This window comes from Sinohyriopsis cumingii, chromosome 1, assembly GCF_028554795.1.
Source record: "Sinohyriopsis cumingii isolate HCF-2022 chromosome 1, ASM2855479v2, whole genome shotgun sequence".
Taxonomy (NCBI): domain Eukaryota; kingdom Metazoa; phylum Mollusca; class Bivalvia; order Unionida; family Unionidae; genus Sinohyriopsis; species Sinohyriopsis cumingii.
In genome coordinates this window covers 60,168,755-60,187,444 of record NC_142961.1, presented here as the reverse complement: position 1 = coordinate 60,187,444, position 18,690 = coordinate 60,168,755, and the positions used below count along the sequence as shown (strand labels likewise).

Sequence of the window (18,690 nt, the reverse complement as noted above, 5' to 3'; positions counted from 1 at the left end):
GATTGTGTCTCACCTCAGTCAAACCCATCGACCAGATCTTGACGACATGTTAAGAGAAAACGAAGGTGACGAAGAAGAACCTAAACTGTGGTTTACGCTCAAAGGGCGTCATCGTAATGCCAGTGTCATTTACATCACTCAAGTTTATTTTCAACAAAATAAAGCCCATCGCACCATCAGTATCAATGCTCATTACGTGGTCTTGTTTAAAAGTCCTGGAGATAAATCGCAAGTGCAAGTGTTAGCTACACAGCTATGAACGCCTTGGATAACTTAAGCATACGGCGATACAACTCAAACCCCTCACTCTTATTTACTCGTTGATTTAACACCATGCACCCCCAATTATTTGCAATTTCGTACGCATCTGTTTCACCATTGGTGCCAAGATGGAGGGCTTGTCGTGTACAAGTCCCCGTCGTCGACTTAAAAAATTGTAAAAACACCTCGGACACTTTGGGTCTGTCTCATACCTTGTCAACATGACGTCCATTCAGTCTCATTTTCCCGTCAAATTGATTCGTATGAATGACCGCCTTTAGAAGACAACATCATTGACTTTATGATTACAAATGCCCAGACGACACGATTCAGTAATTTGAAATTACAAGGCACAGATTCCATGGTGTGTGGACAATAATGTGTGTATTTTCTTCATCAACGCAGTCTTGGATATCCTTTAGAACATTTGGTGACTTTTTGTAATCGTAACTTTTATAGAAACGATGAAAAGTAGATCGATGGTTTTGTGACCATTATGGTTATCGCTTGTCTTTAGCTAGGAAACGTAGTGTACATCAATGGCCCAATGACTTCTATCCGTGGAAGTCTAACATGATTTTACAACGTTGTCATTCTTGTCAAAAGTTTTTTTTTTGTTCGTTTGTTTGAAAAAAATTGTTGGTTATTTGTTTGTTGAATAAAAATGTTCTGTTTAGATCAAAATTGTTGGTGGCTTGTTTTCAAAAATATCTTGGACTTCTCTATATCCCTCATCATAAAGATAAGATCTATAGCGTTTCGAAACAACAAAACCGTAGGTATGTTTTCTATCGCGTGAGCGCGCGAGCCATATAAAGCGCGGCAGTCTCAAGTCTAACTATCATTCCATTCCATTCAGCAAAAAGTTCGTTGACCAGTTAACATCGGGGAGCACTACTTGAATTTTCAAACAATTAGTGACAAAGGAAGAAACAATACCCTCGGAAAAATAGTCCCTAGAGAATTTAGTACTCCACTAAGTTCCAAATGCGGAGATATATAAGCCAGGCCCGCTGCCAGCCCAGGCAAAGAGAAGGGAGTGTAACCATCCAAACTTATAAGGGATTAAAAAATTCAGTAAATTTGACGAACAAAACAAAAAGCAACCCTGACAAAATTCGTTTTTCTCTTTATTATTCTTGGAGACAAAAAAAAACTTATAAAACATCAGTGGGCGGACAGGGCAACCCATAGCACACAACACTTTTAGGAAAACAGGGTGTCACTTCTAAGCCTTGACAAACTAATATGTTGGGACGAGGTTGTGAGGTGTCAACAAGCTGCACCTTGGTGTCCGCTAAAGCTGCCCTTGCTGAGTCATTCACTTTGGCGACCTTGATGGAAAAACATCAGAGCCCTGGCTGGTATCTTGACGGTGTGGTATGTGGTTGAATGGGAAACATGTTGCATGTGCGGAAAGAAGAAAGCGGAAGAAGAAAGACATAAGTCCGGTCGTACGAGTCTCATGCTATTAAAAAATAGAGGATGGTACCGCTGATGTTAGAAAGAAATTTTACATTTCAGTCTGCAGGCATCTTCCAGCTGGGATGTTAGCAGTCCAATTGAAGGCTGAACCATGTAGACCAACGATAGCAGCGCTGAAAACCAGGTGCTGTCTTACCTTCTGATGACCTCCGGGAACTCGATACTGAAAAGGTCGAGCAACGTGCCAAATTTGGCTGGAAACTGCTTTTAATAATATCTCTATCTTTCAGGATCCTAATTTGATCAGTTTGTTTACCGCCATCAAAATTGTATTCTCTGATTTTACTAAGCGTGATACTAACTATTCATAAGTCAATTTGACTTACCGATTAGTATTTAATTAGTATTTTGAATGTACACTTTGTACGCTAACTTCCAAGTTCAGAATGAATCATTTTCCAAATTTCTGAAATAGTCGATTTGAACAATTACACGGGTGGTTACACATTATTGGTATTTTTATTGTCCATATATATAACTGGACTAAATTTGAAATAAGTACTGGCTGGTTTCTCTGGGAGTACACAACATCCATGGCTGGCTTGCCGAGTTTCTTGCCTCCTTGCCTCGTACACTCACGGAGATGTGGAACCATTTCCACCCGTCAAAAACCAGGTGTCCCGATGTGACGTCACCGCTGCGACCAATCGCAGCGAACGTTACATACTGCTTGGGTAGACACTTGGTGCATTCAACCGCAGACTGAAATTCAACTTTTTACCATGAATATGTGTTGATTCTATTCCCACTCATGACGGCCTTTCAAGCAGGCCGTTAATAACTTATTAGTCCTATGACCTGACGGCCTAAATAAATGCCTGGGGAATGAGGCACTAATTCCTTCCCATAGGAGTAAGAAAATAGCGAGCCGTGCTGGCGTAAATCATCGCACATGCCCTAGCGGGCCAACACGACGTTAATTCAACATATAAATAGATAGTCTGACAATAGTATTAAACTAAGGGAGCAACAAACAGTACATAAAAGCATCACGGAAAGTTAAAATGGAAATACTAATCTCAGAGCAAGCCTTGAATGCGATACGAGGACTAGGACTGAATATCGCTTCAGGATGTAGCCTTCGATCTCAAGCAAGAAGGACGATACTCCTGCTAATTTGGAAAGACAGTTCACTTAGCAATAGATGCAGAAGTGGCCATCAGAGACGACCAGCTAACACTCCACAAAAAGGGCGAACAAGAGATTCTCATAATGGATCTACTAACAAAACTGTCATCATTAGAACCTCTACTAGAACTACTACAACATCAAGAGAGAATCCAAATACAAATGGAAAAACAATGGAGGCCCACCTTAACTTGTCAACTAAAATAACTACTGCCGCAGTGAACATTTTCCGAAGAAGCAGACATATCCTGTGGGATAGCCTGCAGCGAGATGGGGACTCAATACCATAAAATATTGTCATAACTCCGAACAAAGCAGAACCTTTTAGGGCTACCCCAACCATCTAGAAAATATATACTAGTCGAATTGCCAAACGGTTTGTCTATAGTGTAAAAAAAAAAGTGCGCTTACACACACTTCGTTTCCCTGGCTTTGTAAGATATGTGTATTTTAATGTGTGTGTGTGTATGTGTGTTTGTTTTCTTCTCTTAGTAAAACACTTATCCCTTAACAAAAAAGTGGTTGCATGTGTGTGTATATGTGTTTTTGTATGCACGTGTTCGTTTGTGTGCATGTGTGTATTTTGTTTGTGTATATTTTGTTTGTGTTAATTTTGTCTGTGTGCGCGCATACATTTGTATGTAATTGTGTGATGTGTGTGAATGTGTTATTTTTTTCCATTAGCAACAAAACGTATCCCTTAACAAAAAAAATGTTTGTGTGTGTGTGTGTGTGTTTGTGCATTAGTGTATGTGTGTTTGTGTGCATGTGTATTTGTTTTCTTCCCTAACAACACATTTATCTTTTAACAAAAAGTGTTTTTTATGTGTGGGTATGTATGTGTTTATTTTCTTCCCTTAAAACTTATCAGTGAACAAAATAGTGGTTGCATGTGTGTGTGTGCGTTTGTGTGTATGTATGTGCTTTTATATGCACGCGTTCGTTTGTGTGTGTGTATTTTGTTTGTGAGTGTATTTTATTTGAGTGTGAATTTTGTCTGTGTGCGCGCGTACATTTGTTTGTGTTTATGTATATGCGTGTTTGTTTAATTCCTTTAGCTAAAACGTACCCCATAACAAAACAAATTGTGTGTGTTTGTGTGCAATAGCGAACGTTTGTATGTGTGGTTGTGTGCATGTGTTTGTTTTCTTCCATTATTTAAAGACTTATTCCTTAACAGTTGTATATATGTGTGCATGTATGTGTTTGTTTTCTTCCCTCAATAAAAACGTTATCCGTTAATAAAAAGTGATTGTAAGTGTTTGTGTGTGTTTGTGTGTGTAGGTATGAGGTTTTGTATGCACTCGATCGTTTGTGTGTGTATATCTTGTTTGCGTGTGTTTTGTTTCTTTTTGTATTTTGTTTGTGCGCGCGTACTTTTGTGTGTGTTTGTGTGTATGTGTGTTGTTTTCTTTCCTTAGCAAAAAATGTATCCCTTAACAAAAAAGGGTTTGTGTGTGTGTTTGTACGTGTTTGTTTGCGTCCGCGTATGTTTGTATGTGTGTTTGTGTGTATGTGTGTTTGTTTTCTTCCCTTAACAAAAAACTTATCCTTTAACAAAAAAGTGATTTTTATATGTGTGTGTATGTATGAGTATTTTTATGCACTAGATCGTTTGTGTGTGTATTTTGTTTGTGTGCACGCGTGAGTATGTATGTGTTTGTGTGTTTGTTTTCTTCCCTTATCCCTTAACAAAAAGTACTTGTATGTGTGTCTTTGTTTGTGTTTGTGTGCGTTCGCGTAGTATGTGTGTGTATGCGTGTTTGTTTTATTCCCTTAGCAAAAAGCATCCCTTTGCAAAAAATGTATGTATGTGCTTATATTCGTATGTGTTTGTGTGCGTTCGTATACGCTTGTATGTGTGTTTGTTTTCTTCCCTTAACAAAAACGTTTCCCTTAACAAAAAAGTCTTTGCTTGTAAGTATGTATGTGTTATTGTATGCACGCATTCGTTTGTGTATTTCGTTTGTGTGCGCGACTACGTTTGTATTTACTTGTGTGTTTGTTTTTACCTGCTCAATGTGTTTGTTTTGTGTGCATGTGGAGTAGTGTGACTATAACCACTAACTCTTTTGCTGACGTGATTGTAGGTAATTGTGGAGAGAAGAAAATACGGTATTGCGAATCAAATCCCACACAAATCCAAGAATTACAAACACAAGTCATAGTAATTTAAAGTCCTGAATAAAACTCAGTACACGTCCAGAAGGAATCCAGAACTGAAGGCGATGGCGCGCCTGAAGGAATCTAGAACTGAAGGTGATTACGCGCCTGTTATAGATTATAGAGTGTTGATGTGTCAACTGTCTTTTGTTGAATGATAGTAATATAATTCTAGGTTTGAATTCAGTATAAATTCCAGTGAGTGTATTTATTCAAGTATTTTATCAGAGACCACATTTATATTTCCAGAGAAAATAATCACTTTAATTCAATGATCCCAGCCCAACACCACTGGTCATAACATAGAATATACAATCTGATAGTGCTAGTTGTTAAAGGACGAATGACCAAGTCCTCACAATCGCAAAATCATACACTTTTATATTACAGCTCAGGTCACAATTATTATTTTCTAAAAAAAAATACATTATCTAATGGAAAAATTCCTTCTCTAATGATCCTGACATTTACAAAACAATAGACTGGATTATGTATAATTCACTAAGAAAACTCCAGAGCTGTGACCCAAATAAACATATTTATCTCTTTTATTAATAATGATCCTGCTATTAAACCCATACACATAGAGAATAATTTAGCCATGTATTAGTTGTTTACAGGAAATAAAATAATAAACAAGTCGATCAGTTCAAGCACAAATGGACAAGATCAAGTCCAGTATACAAAGTTACATTAATTGATCATTAATGAAATATTGTTTTCTAAACTAACAAGCAAACAATTAAATTAAATATACATAACAATTTATTCACTGGAAATACAAAATGCTCTTTAAAAATAACATTCTAATAAACAGAGATTGGATTTAAAGTGAAATTTCAAATAAAGATAAATTCCTGGATTGTATTATTGTGATTCAAAAATGTCAGCACATCACCACTACAGAGGCCACCATAGACATATCGACATTTCCAGCGTTGGATTTAATTTGGATTTGCACTAAAATTTATTCGGAACTTTTTAGGTCTTGTGTCTTTAATTCTAGGACTATTTGGGATTTTTTGTTGGCATTTCCGTAAGTCTTGTTTTACATTTTTACTTTTTATATTCTAGAGTAATAAATTATTTGTTGAATTTTAGCTTATCTTGTTGATTATCCCTCTTTTCTATTACTTAGTTTGAGACCATATAGTAGTAACACCTGCATTTATTCGTTTCTTTAACCCAAGATCTGATCTTATGTTATGTTGCTTTATTTCAATTTGAACAATAAATTGCATATAATGTACATTATTTTATTTATTTTAGAACATACATTGTCATATTACTTTAGGACAACACCTTTATTAATTTGATTAAATCTCCAGTTAAGAAAAATCAAGATCACGAATGAAAATAAAATTACTAGTCGGTTTTAAACATTAATATGGATAGTGCATATTTCCATTTCTGACCTACGTTTAATTCATCAATAAGGTTACTCTGTTATAACAACATTTCTATTTTCACTTGTCCGATTAAGAAGCATTGACACATACATACATACATACATACATACATACATACATACATACAATCTCCAGGAATTGGACTAGGATGTGAATGGGTGGATTGTCTATAGCTCTTGTTTCCCATCCTTTTCTAAATGGCCCTTTCGCATGCAAATGTTTTATGGCAAAACTGGAGGGTCAACTCTTAGCATCGGTGGAATTTGCACTATACCAGTGGGTGCGCTTCATCGATGATATAGAAATGAATGGCGACATGGAAGAGAAAATCTGGATGATTTCATATCAAAGACAAACAACTTCCATCCTTCAAAACAATTCACGGCAGAAGTCTCCAACTCAAACCACATTTTTCTGGACACAACAACCAGACTGATAGAAAAAAACTCCATATTAACATCTACTCGTGACCAACCGACAAACGCCAGTATCTCCTCCCAACCAGGTGTTATCCAAAACACGGCATTAGGAACATCCCATATAGCCAGGCATTGAGGATACGAATAATTCGTTCTGAAGATGAAACATTCCAAAAAAGGTCTGAAGAGATATCCGAGGCTACGACAAAGACCTGATTGTGGAGGGAACTCAAAGACCGAAACAAGCAAACTGCGATGACCTACTAAAATATGGAGAGAAGGAAAAGGATGATAGGATACCATTTATCCTGACCTACCATCCAGACAACCCCAAAGTAGGTAAAATAACCGGGAAACACTGGCCCATCGTGGAATCATGTGACGCAGTAAATTTAATCTTTCCGATCAAACCTGTTGTGGCCTCCCGGAGACCACAAAACCTCAAGGATATCCTGGTCACTAATCACTAACCAAGACCACACTTGTCAATCTGGCTCCTGTGGCGATAAAAGGTGCAAAACCTACCAGCATATGATAGAAACCAGGACATTTTCTAGAACAATGACTAGAGAAACACTGAACATAAATAGTCAAAGCAAAACGTGCAAAACGGAGAATGTAATTAATTTCATCCCTTGTAAAATCTGTAGCATTCAGTATGTCGGAGAAACTGAAAAGCTACACGAAAGGACCAAGCTTCATATACCTGACTGGATGACAAAGAATCTGTACAGAAGCTCAGTCGCAGAACACTTCTCCTCCCGTGACCACACTTCCAGTGATATAAGACTTACTGCAATTTCTCACAACCTCAACTAAAGCTCCGAAACCAGGATATAAAAGGAATTTTACTGAATACACCGCCTCAGAACATTGAAAACAAGCGGTTTAAACAAAGAAGACTAGAAAAAGACAGCAATTCACAAATAAAATTATCTTTTTGCAGCCGACACATTTTCGTTTAGATAATTCTCTAAATTACTTATTACTCACACAAAAACCTATAATTACAACTGTAACAATGAATTATCCTGGATATACTATATGCGTACATAAATTTACGTAAAATAACCGATGTCGCTTTGGCTCATCATTTTCTAGGTCAATATAAAATATCTTCCAGCATCCGCAACAAGTCATATTCACGTAAAGTTTTGCAAACACAGCGGTTTTTCTGTTTTGTTTGCTTGTCTTGCCTATGTTTTGTATTGGCCTTTGAGAATAATAGGTTTTTACTGTTCGTAGTCAGTTTATTCCACACACACACACACACACACACACACACACACACACACACAGATTCTATAAAAGAATGCTTGATAGTAGTAAGCAGAATTAATATTTTAATACAAATATTACTATCATACAGGTTAGAAAATATTTAATTCGTTCTCTACGGAGATTCGAACCGGATCTATTCCATATAGTAATTATTCGCATGTATCTACACAGTCATTTCGGATTTCTATGAAAGAAATCAAGAAAATTTGTACACACACGAGCCCATATTCTCTCACGACTAAACAGGCAAGGCGATAGGTGTTGTTTACCTGCGAACCTGGGTTAGAATCTCCGTAAAGTACGAATTATAAATTCTCTAACCTGTATAATAGTATTATATGTATTATATATTATATATTGTTACGTGTTTAGGTTCTCATAAACAGTAAGAATTAAAAAATGCTGACAACCACCTTTGTAAAATTTAATAAATAATTTATTTCCCTAGAAAAACAAAGTAAAAAAGAGGAAAAGAATCTACGGTTTTAAGAATCAAGAATTACAATCTGAAGTCCTCGCAATACAATATTCTAATACAACTGAGTTCGAGACCCGACGAAAATCCAAAATGGATGGCGATAAGGTATAATGTAGCCATAATAGTATTGACATGTCTACAGTTCTTTGTTGAACCACAATTTCAAACATGTCTTTGTCCAAAAGTTCTTTATGAGAACTTAAATATTGCCAGGGGAAAGAAATAATCTCTTTGAATCCAAATAATTTGAAGGAAAATTAAAATTTAATTCAAACTTGTCAGAACAGAAAAGACACCACCTTGACGTCGAAGTGTTTAAGGCCCAACTAAAATGATTTCTCAATACTAATAAATCTGACTTTGCGCTATTCCGGTAAGACCAGAATTTCGGAATAGATGTTATTCACATATGTAAAGTAACTTACACTCAGTACAGCCTCGATTCCACCCTGTAAATCCACACTAAGAATGAATAAAAAAAATAGTTGTATTACTCCAATTCTTACTACTCAGTGTGAAGGTGAGAAACTAGGTCGACATTAAGATACAAAGTTCTAAATTTAGGTGTTTACGTAAAACTGTCAGCTCAAAATAATTTATGGAAAATGCCAAATTCAAGTAAACAAAATTATATTACAATAACAGGTAGTGGAAAAAACGTAAAACTAACAAACAAGCAATGTAATTTAATCAGATATAAACTAAATCAAATATACATAACACTTCCTCCATAAAGAAAAAGAAAGATGTATACGATAAAGCTTTCTTTTTACCTTAGATTGATTATACATGAGGTAAAGAAACATAAGAAGAACTATTATGAATTATACACAGTGTACATAAAATAATACATTTATATACACGGGAAAGTGCATCTGCTTTTAAATTATATTTTCCCTTGATGTGACTGATGTCAATATCATATTCATGTAACAACACATTCCACATTAGTAGTCTTTGATTTTTATTTTTCATCTTGCAGATATAAATAAGGGGTTTGTGATCAGTAAACACAATAATTGAAAAAGGAGCTGAACTAATGTAAACTTCAAAACATTGTAATGTCAGTATCAAAGCTAAAAACTCCTTCTCGATTGTTGAATAATTTATTTGGTGCTTATTAAATGTCTTAGAAAAACAGCACACTTGATGATCAAGTTCTTTGTCATCTTCTTGAATCAATACTGACCCAACCCCAACATCACTTTCCTCAACATACAGTTTAAGTGATTGGCTGACATTCGCACCTGTAAGAACGAGCGCGTTTTTAAGTATGGCTTATTACTTATCAAAAGCCTCCTGACATTTTTCAGTCCAAACAAACCTTGTTTTTTTCTGGCTCAATAAATCAGTCAGCGGTTTCACGATTATAGAACAATTGAAACTAAATTTCCGATAGTAACCAGCCATACCTAAAAATCTCATCAGTTGCTTTTATTAACAGGTACAGGGAATTCAGAGATAGCCTTGACCTTAGCATCTATAGGTTTACATTGTCCATGATCGACGATATGTCCTTGAAAAGGTACACTAGTGCTGCAGAACTCCCTTTTGGATAAATTAATTATGAAACTTCCATCAGTGAGTCTGTTACAAGAATTTCCGAATTGTTGTTAAATGTTCGTTACAGGTGTTATTGTAGATGATGACATCTTCGATGAAAGCATCACAATTATGTAGAACAGAGGTAATCATATTTATCAGACTTTAAAAAGTATTTGGTGACCCTTTCATCGCGAATGGTATCACTCTTTATTGGTAAAGTCCATCAGGAGACACGAATGCCGAAATATTATTTGTTCTTTCCGTTAGTGGAGTTTGCCAAAATCCTTTCAGAAGGACGAATTTGGTGACATACTTGGCATTTCCGATCTTGTCAATACATTCATCGATTCTTGGTAATTAAAATGAATCTGCATTTGTCATAATGTTCACCTTCGTATAATCATTGCACATACGGAAAGTTTTAGCTGGTCTCTGAACAGGTATACATGGTGAACTCCGGGCACTTTTAGTGGGTTCTATTGAAATCTTTCTCCAGTAAATACTGAAATTCTTTTTTCAAGTATTCCTGTTTGTGAGGGATCATCCTGCAAGGGCTTTGTTTCACAGGTTTTGGAATATACAATTTCAATGTCATGGTTAATTTTGTTTGCTCTTGTAGAAACATCTGGAAATAAGTGCTAATATTCAAATAATATATGTTTAAGTTCCTTTCTTTATTGCTGTTGCAAATGTGAAAGTTTCTGGCCCAGATCATTCATAGCTTCTGAATTCCAATAATTTGTCACTTGGCATGACGAGGATTCCGTGGAATGCTCAAGAGAGCCAAAACCTTATCACCAGGCTCAAAAGTCCCTTTCTCTGAGTTTTATCATATCTTAATTTCTATTTTGATTGAGTAGAGTACAGACTTGCTCTTGCAACCTCACAAGACTTTGACAACGTCTACTTAAAATTTGAAACATAATCAAGAAGATTAATTTCAGTATGTTCATTAGAAAGAAGTTTCTCTTTCAACAAGTTAATTTGGTGTGTTCTAAAACCAGTTCTAATGGAATAAAGCCGAAAGAATCGTGAACATGTTTCCCTAACAGCAAACAATAGTAACTACCTTCATCCCAATCTTTACTCGTATCAAAACAATATCATCGAATCATATTTTCCAAAGTCTGATGACATCTTTATATTGCCCCTGTGCTCTCAGAGCGATTTACAGAAGATTTGAATTGATGGATGCCTAATTCGTACATAACTTGCTGGAAAATTCCAGACATAAAATTTGAGCCTTGATCAGATTGGAATGATTTGTGGTGGCCAAATGGATTAAAAAAATTATCAAAACTTTTACTATTGTTTTAGATTTAATATTCCTTAAAGGAATTGCCTCTGGAAACCGTGTTGAGGCGCACATTATGGTCAACACGTATTGGCCATATCTTTGGTAACTGCACAATCTCGGTATAAATCGGGGAATTCTTTTTCATGTGGATCGAATTTCTGATCCAAACAAGGCTTGTCAGTTACAGGTTGATTAAAAACAACATTGTCTCCAGCTAGGGGGTTGCCTAGAAATAAATGAATGCCCTGAACGAATCAAGCATACATTGTTCTGACTGTCACGGGTCCTGAGACTAAGTTTGATAAAAATTTACACAATGGAGAGGAACATTAACAAAAGCGCATTCTATTCCCAGAATAAGATCACTCTCATTGGAAGAAGACTTCTCAGAGAAAAGGAAAGTAACTGACAATAAAAGACTCCGAGTAGCTCCTGTTTCTCTTGAAATTTTAATAGGGAGAGGACAGGCCGAATCACCCAAGAGTGAAATAGAACACTTCAATATGAATGGTTCATAATTCTCCATAATAAAATCAGACTGGGGTTGATTAGACCTAACAATTGTATTGATTTCAATACATGACCATGACCTTTACCTTTTAGAAATAAGGTCATTTCGAATAGGTCTGTATTGAGTCTGATGCCTATTTGTTTAATTGGTAGCAATCAGAAACATCGTGTCCTTTCTTCTTGCAATAGGTACGCGTAGGAAGAGACATGGATCTTTGATCAAGCTTATCTGAAGGTTTCCCATACTTTGCAAGATTTATCCTTTCAATCTATTGTTATAGCTGATCCTGAGATGGAACATGTGCTAAAGGAAACCTATTGGATTCAGCGTCTTAATGCGGTATATCCAAAAGGTCTAAATTCTAAAACACTGTAAACATTCATTAATCATTTTGTGGGGAATTATCTCCCCTGTTTATAATTAGTGAACAATATTTTTTATTATTCTAATTTACATAATAACTTGATTAGTGAAAGTATAAACTAATATAATACCAATAAGTTCAATAATTCTTTAAAAATGAAAGGACATTTTAAAATTAATTCTCTATATATTATGATTAATTATTTATAAAATACTTGATTATAAGTATTATGAACAACATAATTTTTTGTTATATAAATTAAGTTTTGGTGAAAGACTGAATATTGGTCAATACTATATATATATATATATATATATATGCTACTGAAACGATATAATTGTTGTTCCAACTTTCGGTTGGTCATACAAGGTTAGATGATTAGAGATCCAATTCGTATAGAAAAGAGTGTAATATTGTTTATCTTGGTGGAAAAACATGGATGTCACTGGTAAGGTTAGAATTCATCATTAAGACTAAATTCTTCGTTTGTTTTTGACAATAAAACGATTAGAACTGATAGATAAACCCAAATTCCTCGTGTGTTTGTTGTTTATTAGGATCCATAATGGGATGGTTGTCGATCGCATTGTCGAGTTTATTGAGAATGTAGTAGCTGTTGCTTTTTCTCATTAGAAAGTAGAATTTTGCAACATATGGGACGTCACATTTTGTATCTGTCATTATATACATGACAGTTTGCTTTATGTTTACGCTTACTCCGTGGCATGTTTGACACCGGTGCATGTTTACAGAATGGGTACAGTTTCCCTCTGGATTTGTATATTCTACAATCAGCCTTTCAGATAGAAATGATCTTAACCAGGTTATCTTGAATATATCTAGGTCTATGGTAAGCAGCCATAGGAATTCCTTCAAATATGTCCTTCAGATGTTTCGAAGATTCATTGTTGTGCTATTTTGTCTGGTGTATCTGTTTGAATTTGGCTGTATCTGTGTGCTGCGTAAGAACAATAAGAATGCGTCCATCTGTCTTTCATCGAGTGGAGTCACTTCTAGCAACGACTTTTTCGATGCTTCTGTACTGATAGCCATTATGTATGCCGCATTTATTAACTTATATGCCTAATGTAATGTATACTCAGCAGAGCTTCGACCTTTTCTCTATATTTATATTTTCCCATCTATCCAAGCTATGTTTATCAGGCCTGTTCTAACAGTACACTATAAACAGGTTCAGCCTCTATGCAAAAAGGAAAAATATTTTTCAGAGTTGCAAGCGAGGAAAATAGTAATTTTTTATTTGTTTGTAAAGGTCTTGTAAAACAAAGTCTGCCTTCAACAAACCTTTCGTATGTATGTTGTTTCCGATTTGGTGGCCTTGATTTTTGTCTTATAACATTTCAATTTTTCGCTTTCACTGAATTATTGACCATGACTTGGAAATACAGCTGTTTCAACTGATACGGCTAATTTCAAGGAATGTCACAATATTAACGTGATACGATGTTTTGTTTCTGATAATTTCCATTGTCAAAGTACTCGACATTTACTAGCAAAGTTTGCTGAACAAAGGGGCGAAATAGAAAACAATGTTAATTCTGACCAACGTTTCATTATTTCTATATTTGTAATTTTAATCTAATATTAACGTTTTCGGCTCCTAACACATTTTCTGGCATGTTTCGCATCGATGATTAACAGCAATTTACATGCATTTTCTGATATGAACAAGGTAGAGAGCGCTCGCAGTGCATGACAATCTGCAATCAGTATTGATTCTACGGAAATGACTAGCGGGAGTATAATATAATACAGACGGATAACAGTTCACAGAAATAACTACAGCGGGCCTGTACTTAAGTAAAGCAATGTCCGCATATTCTTTATAAAGAGGCTTATTTTCTGAGCAATCAATTGAATCAAACGAAGGAAATATTAACGAAAGGAGGAAAGAATTATTCTGTACAGATATGGCTGAAACGTTGTTATATTGCAACAATTCATTAAACGGGTTATCAAATGAATCTGAGAAGTTTGTGAATACTTGTGTGGATATTCAACAGTGCGTACCTTTGTCTATGTGCCTGACATACATTGAGGACTTTGTTCGACCAACCGCTTTGGAGTGGGTTTTTATAGCTCTGTACAGTGTGATTTTCATTTTTGGTCTTCTCGGAAATGGTCTTGTGTGCTTTGTTGTCTTTAAGTGCAGGCATATGCAGACTGCTGTAAACATTTTCATCGTCAACCTTGCCATTGCAGATTTCATAGTTATCCTTGTTTGCTTACCACCGTCCCTTCTGGCAGATACGACAGAGACTTGGTACCTTGGAGAAGTCATGTGTAAAGTTGTTCACTTTTTACAGGTAAACGTTTACCTTTTCTTTCGAGTACACTTATATCCGTTACCATAATGTGTACGTATGAATAACCTCTCAACTGTTAAGTTAAAAATAATATAAGGAAAACATTGCTAACCTTCTGAGAAGTCTTTGAGGACAATTCCTCCATATACATCCATACCGGGTTTAGGTAGACAAGAAAAAATTATCGATCAAGTACTTAATATTGATGTACAGCCAAAGTTACGATACTCTCTGAATAATAGGTTTAAATGACACCTATCGTTGTATTCGGAGAAAGATAGTAAAGTAAGGAACATTATTTCTGTTCACTGTTGATGTAGTAGATATATTCCAAGAGAAGCATTCTTTTTATTAAACTGGACATGTTTAATTTAATATTGGATTTATGGTAAAGAGGAATTCTGGAACTAACACAATTGCAAAATGTAATCAATTTCAGGTTCAACAGAGCAAAATATGCTAAAACTACCATTTCAGGTTGATCTGATTAATGATAGAAACCATTTCCTGTAACTATGACTTCACACTTCCCTTCACATCCTCTTCTTCCATATTGTTATTTCCTTATTATTTTTGTGCTCATTATTGCACATGTGCCAGCTATCTTTATTTGTTATTTTTGAACGCATTATCTTTATGCCAAAGGGAATTATAAGCGATAGGTAGCTTGGGATTGCGTAGATTGTTCTATATGGCTAACATAGGATACAGTATTGTAAAACCAACCAACATTATGTAAACGAAGTACAAGTATAACAAGATCATTCTGCATTTTATCCGCGATACAAATATTTTGGTAGTTTTAACTTATGTCGGTAATTGTTTTTGTTGCATATAAAATACGCGAATGGATATACTGCAAACACTTTCGAAAATTCCATACGCATACCTTGTCTTCTTGTATCAGTTAGTTGTGCTTGACTGACCAGATGCTTCATATGCAAAATAATTAACCTATCTTAAGTTAAAATATTATCAACAATTTTGTTGAGAAACGTAAAGAAATTACAAGGGCGCTTTAATTTGACTTAATTCGTCAGAGATCTGTGTAATATTTTTTTTTTTACGTTTTACATTGTTAGTCTGTGTTTCAATGCAGATTCAATCAATATTTTTGTATCACACACCCGGAACAGAAATCATGTATTCATTTATCAGATATTTTTAAAGGCAACGATTCGTACGTTTATAAATATCAGTTAGTCTGAAACTTCATTAATAGTATAAAGCTACAGCTATTTGAAAATGTAAAGAGATGGTATGCAATGAATAAAAAACGCATTTAAGGTTTGTTCCATATTGGTTGACATCGTCTTTGTATTCCTACTTCACTTAAAACTTGTTTTCTTCTTCTTCTGCCGACTCGGAACAATACTCTAGGTAGATGTGCGTATGTAGGATAGGAATGAGCTCTGGTATATATTTCGTTAGTTTTCTATGAAGAAAGGTAAGAGAACTAACCTGGATCAACATTTTATAAGTCTAGAGTATTCTATGAGGGGGCATCATAATATGTTTCAAGGTATGGAAAGTAAACAAATATTAATTAAATTATACAAGAATAGAAATTAGAGCAAGTATCACCTTCTGGCCCCACTAGTGTACACACACACACACACACACACACACACATATATATATATATATATATATATATATATATATATATATATATATATATATATATATATATATATATATATATATATATGTGTGTGTGTGTGTGTGTGTGTGTGTGTGTGTGTGTGTATGTATGTGAGTGTATATGTATGTGTATATGTATGCATCATTGATATACCACAAGATGTATACATGTTTAAAAAAGGAAACATTTATCTTTATTTACTGTCTATAGACGTCATTATTACAATTTATTTAACATTGATACCATTCATATTATTGTCGCATCACACAGACGAAAATGAGCTAAGCTCGATTTTTAACGGGTTTTACCTATTAACTTTCTATGAAGGTTCCCATTGATCGATCGATCGAGATTGTAGTAAAACTTGTTGACAGACCGTATGATATGTTTTCTTTCCCGCTTGAACTGAAGTTGATTTGGCTCGAGCTGATGTTAAGTACCATTTTGATTTGTACTTTTTTTTAGCAATAGCTTTAATTTAATCATTCAATTGGCCATCTTTTGTTATATACATATTTGCGTTATTTGTTTAGAATATTTCTAGATGTTAATCCGTGAAATATAATACATATAATTGTACAAACGTTAACGGAGGCAAAACCACGAATTTAAGTACGCTTGAGGATTCCTGCTTAATAGGACCATGAAAAAACATATGGCTGCTGAATCGTATGATTCAGATCAAGAATATTCATTTGACTAATTCATTAAATGGCAACGTTACAAATTACTGATAATGTTCAGATTTAATATTTCAAGTATATGTGTATACAATCAGTGTTATAATAACCAGTGGAAACCTTCAAGATAGCGTGTTTCGCAAAACAATTTGAATGAGTCATACCACTGCCCAATTACGCCAAAATAAAAGTATATTAAAATATGAATGGATGGTTCTTTCTGTGATGCACGGCACTTTGTTAATGCCAAGTCTTAATTAAGACTTTTGCTCTCAAAAAGATTAAATGCACAGTTTTCATTAAGACGTGTGGTATAAAAAGGTGTACATACACAACAAAGTTTAGATGAAATGCCCAGTATCCAATAAAACGTTTGCTCTAAAAGGTGTACATACGCACCACAAATAAGATTCATTGTGTAATCTTCATTTGCATTGTTGCTATAGAAAGTATTTACACACACCACGATCAAGATTAAATGTCGCCAGTATTGCTGTCCGAATGCAAGACAATTACGATACAGCCAATAATACCCGGGATCTAAGCTACGTATTTCACTTATAAACCATCTGGGCCACGAACATGCAGAGAAACAAGAAAGAAGTCAACGATAAAACTTAGAATAACTAGCTGTTATTGATCATTAAAACATAACATCAATGAAAAGTTTCCGTCTGCCTGTAAATGTAGCCTCCATCATCCCATTGCGAGATACAAATCATATATTACAATGCTGCTAAATAAGAAATCGGACGGGACTGGAGCTATGTTTTCTGATTACGTATGTGGTTTTATTTCAGTGGATGATGTCAGTTCTTTACTAAATAACTGAGACAGGTCAATATGGTAACCAACAGGTAATGGTCGGATTTGAGTAAAGGGAAAAAGGAACATATTCTTTGGGCTTCATCTATTGTGCTAACAGATTTTGAGGGGAAAATATACGCTTATCATACATAAACCAGACATTTCGTGTAACATCTTACCGCTGTTCGGGAAAACTAAAATAATAAATTAATCCTGGATAATTAACTTATCGACACATATGTATAAAGAATGTTTTGGACCATAAAGCTTTATTTCAGTTATATGAACTTTTTATATGTGTATTATTCGTACGAAGAAAATGAAGCAATTGGAAACGGTAGATTTATGGTGTATTTTTTGTCTGTTTTAAGTTCATCTTATGGGCAGGATTTAATTAAATGTATGATATATTTTAGACTCGTGACATATCTTACTGTAAATTAATCTCTCTCGACGACTAAATACAGTATTCGGGTCGACAGATGGATTTTCATCACCATCACTTAAAGACCTCGTCATTGTCTGAATTTAGACTATACGCATTATACATGACACGGACAAACTCACTATCCCTAAGAATATAAGATGTTCTCATTCTGATACAAGTACAGAAATCGAAAATAGTTTTCTACACTTTCTCATCGACTTCAACACTAAATTGTCATGGAAGATAAGGGCGTCATTTTTAGACAATATCTTCTTTTTCTCCATAGTCATATGTCTATCTGACTGTCTATATGCATATGTATGCATGCATGTATGTATGTATGTATGTATGTATGTATGTATGTATGTATGTATGTATGTATTCATGTATATATGGATACATGCATGCATACGTGCTTTATATATGTATGTATGTATGTATGTATGTATGTATGTATGTATGT

General features: G+C 34.9%; 1 protein-coding gene across 1 annotated transcript in view; it reads left to right on the top strand.

Moving 5' to 3' along the window:
• The first annotated feature begins 14,272 nt into the window (after positions 1-14,272).
• Positions 14,273-18,690, top strand: part of LOC149806948 (orexin receptor type 2-like) — a 155,839-nt gene continuing 151,421 nt past the window's right edge. Inside the window, exon 1 of the mRNA XM_089940471.1 lies at positions 14,273-14,668. Coding sequence (XP_089796597.1) covers positions 14,273-14,668 — 396 coding nt within the window. The remainder of the gene's footprint in view (positions 14,669-18,690) is intronic.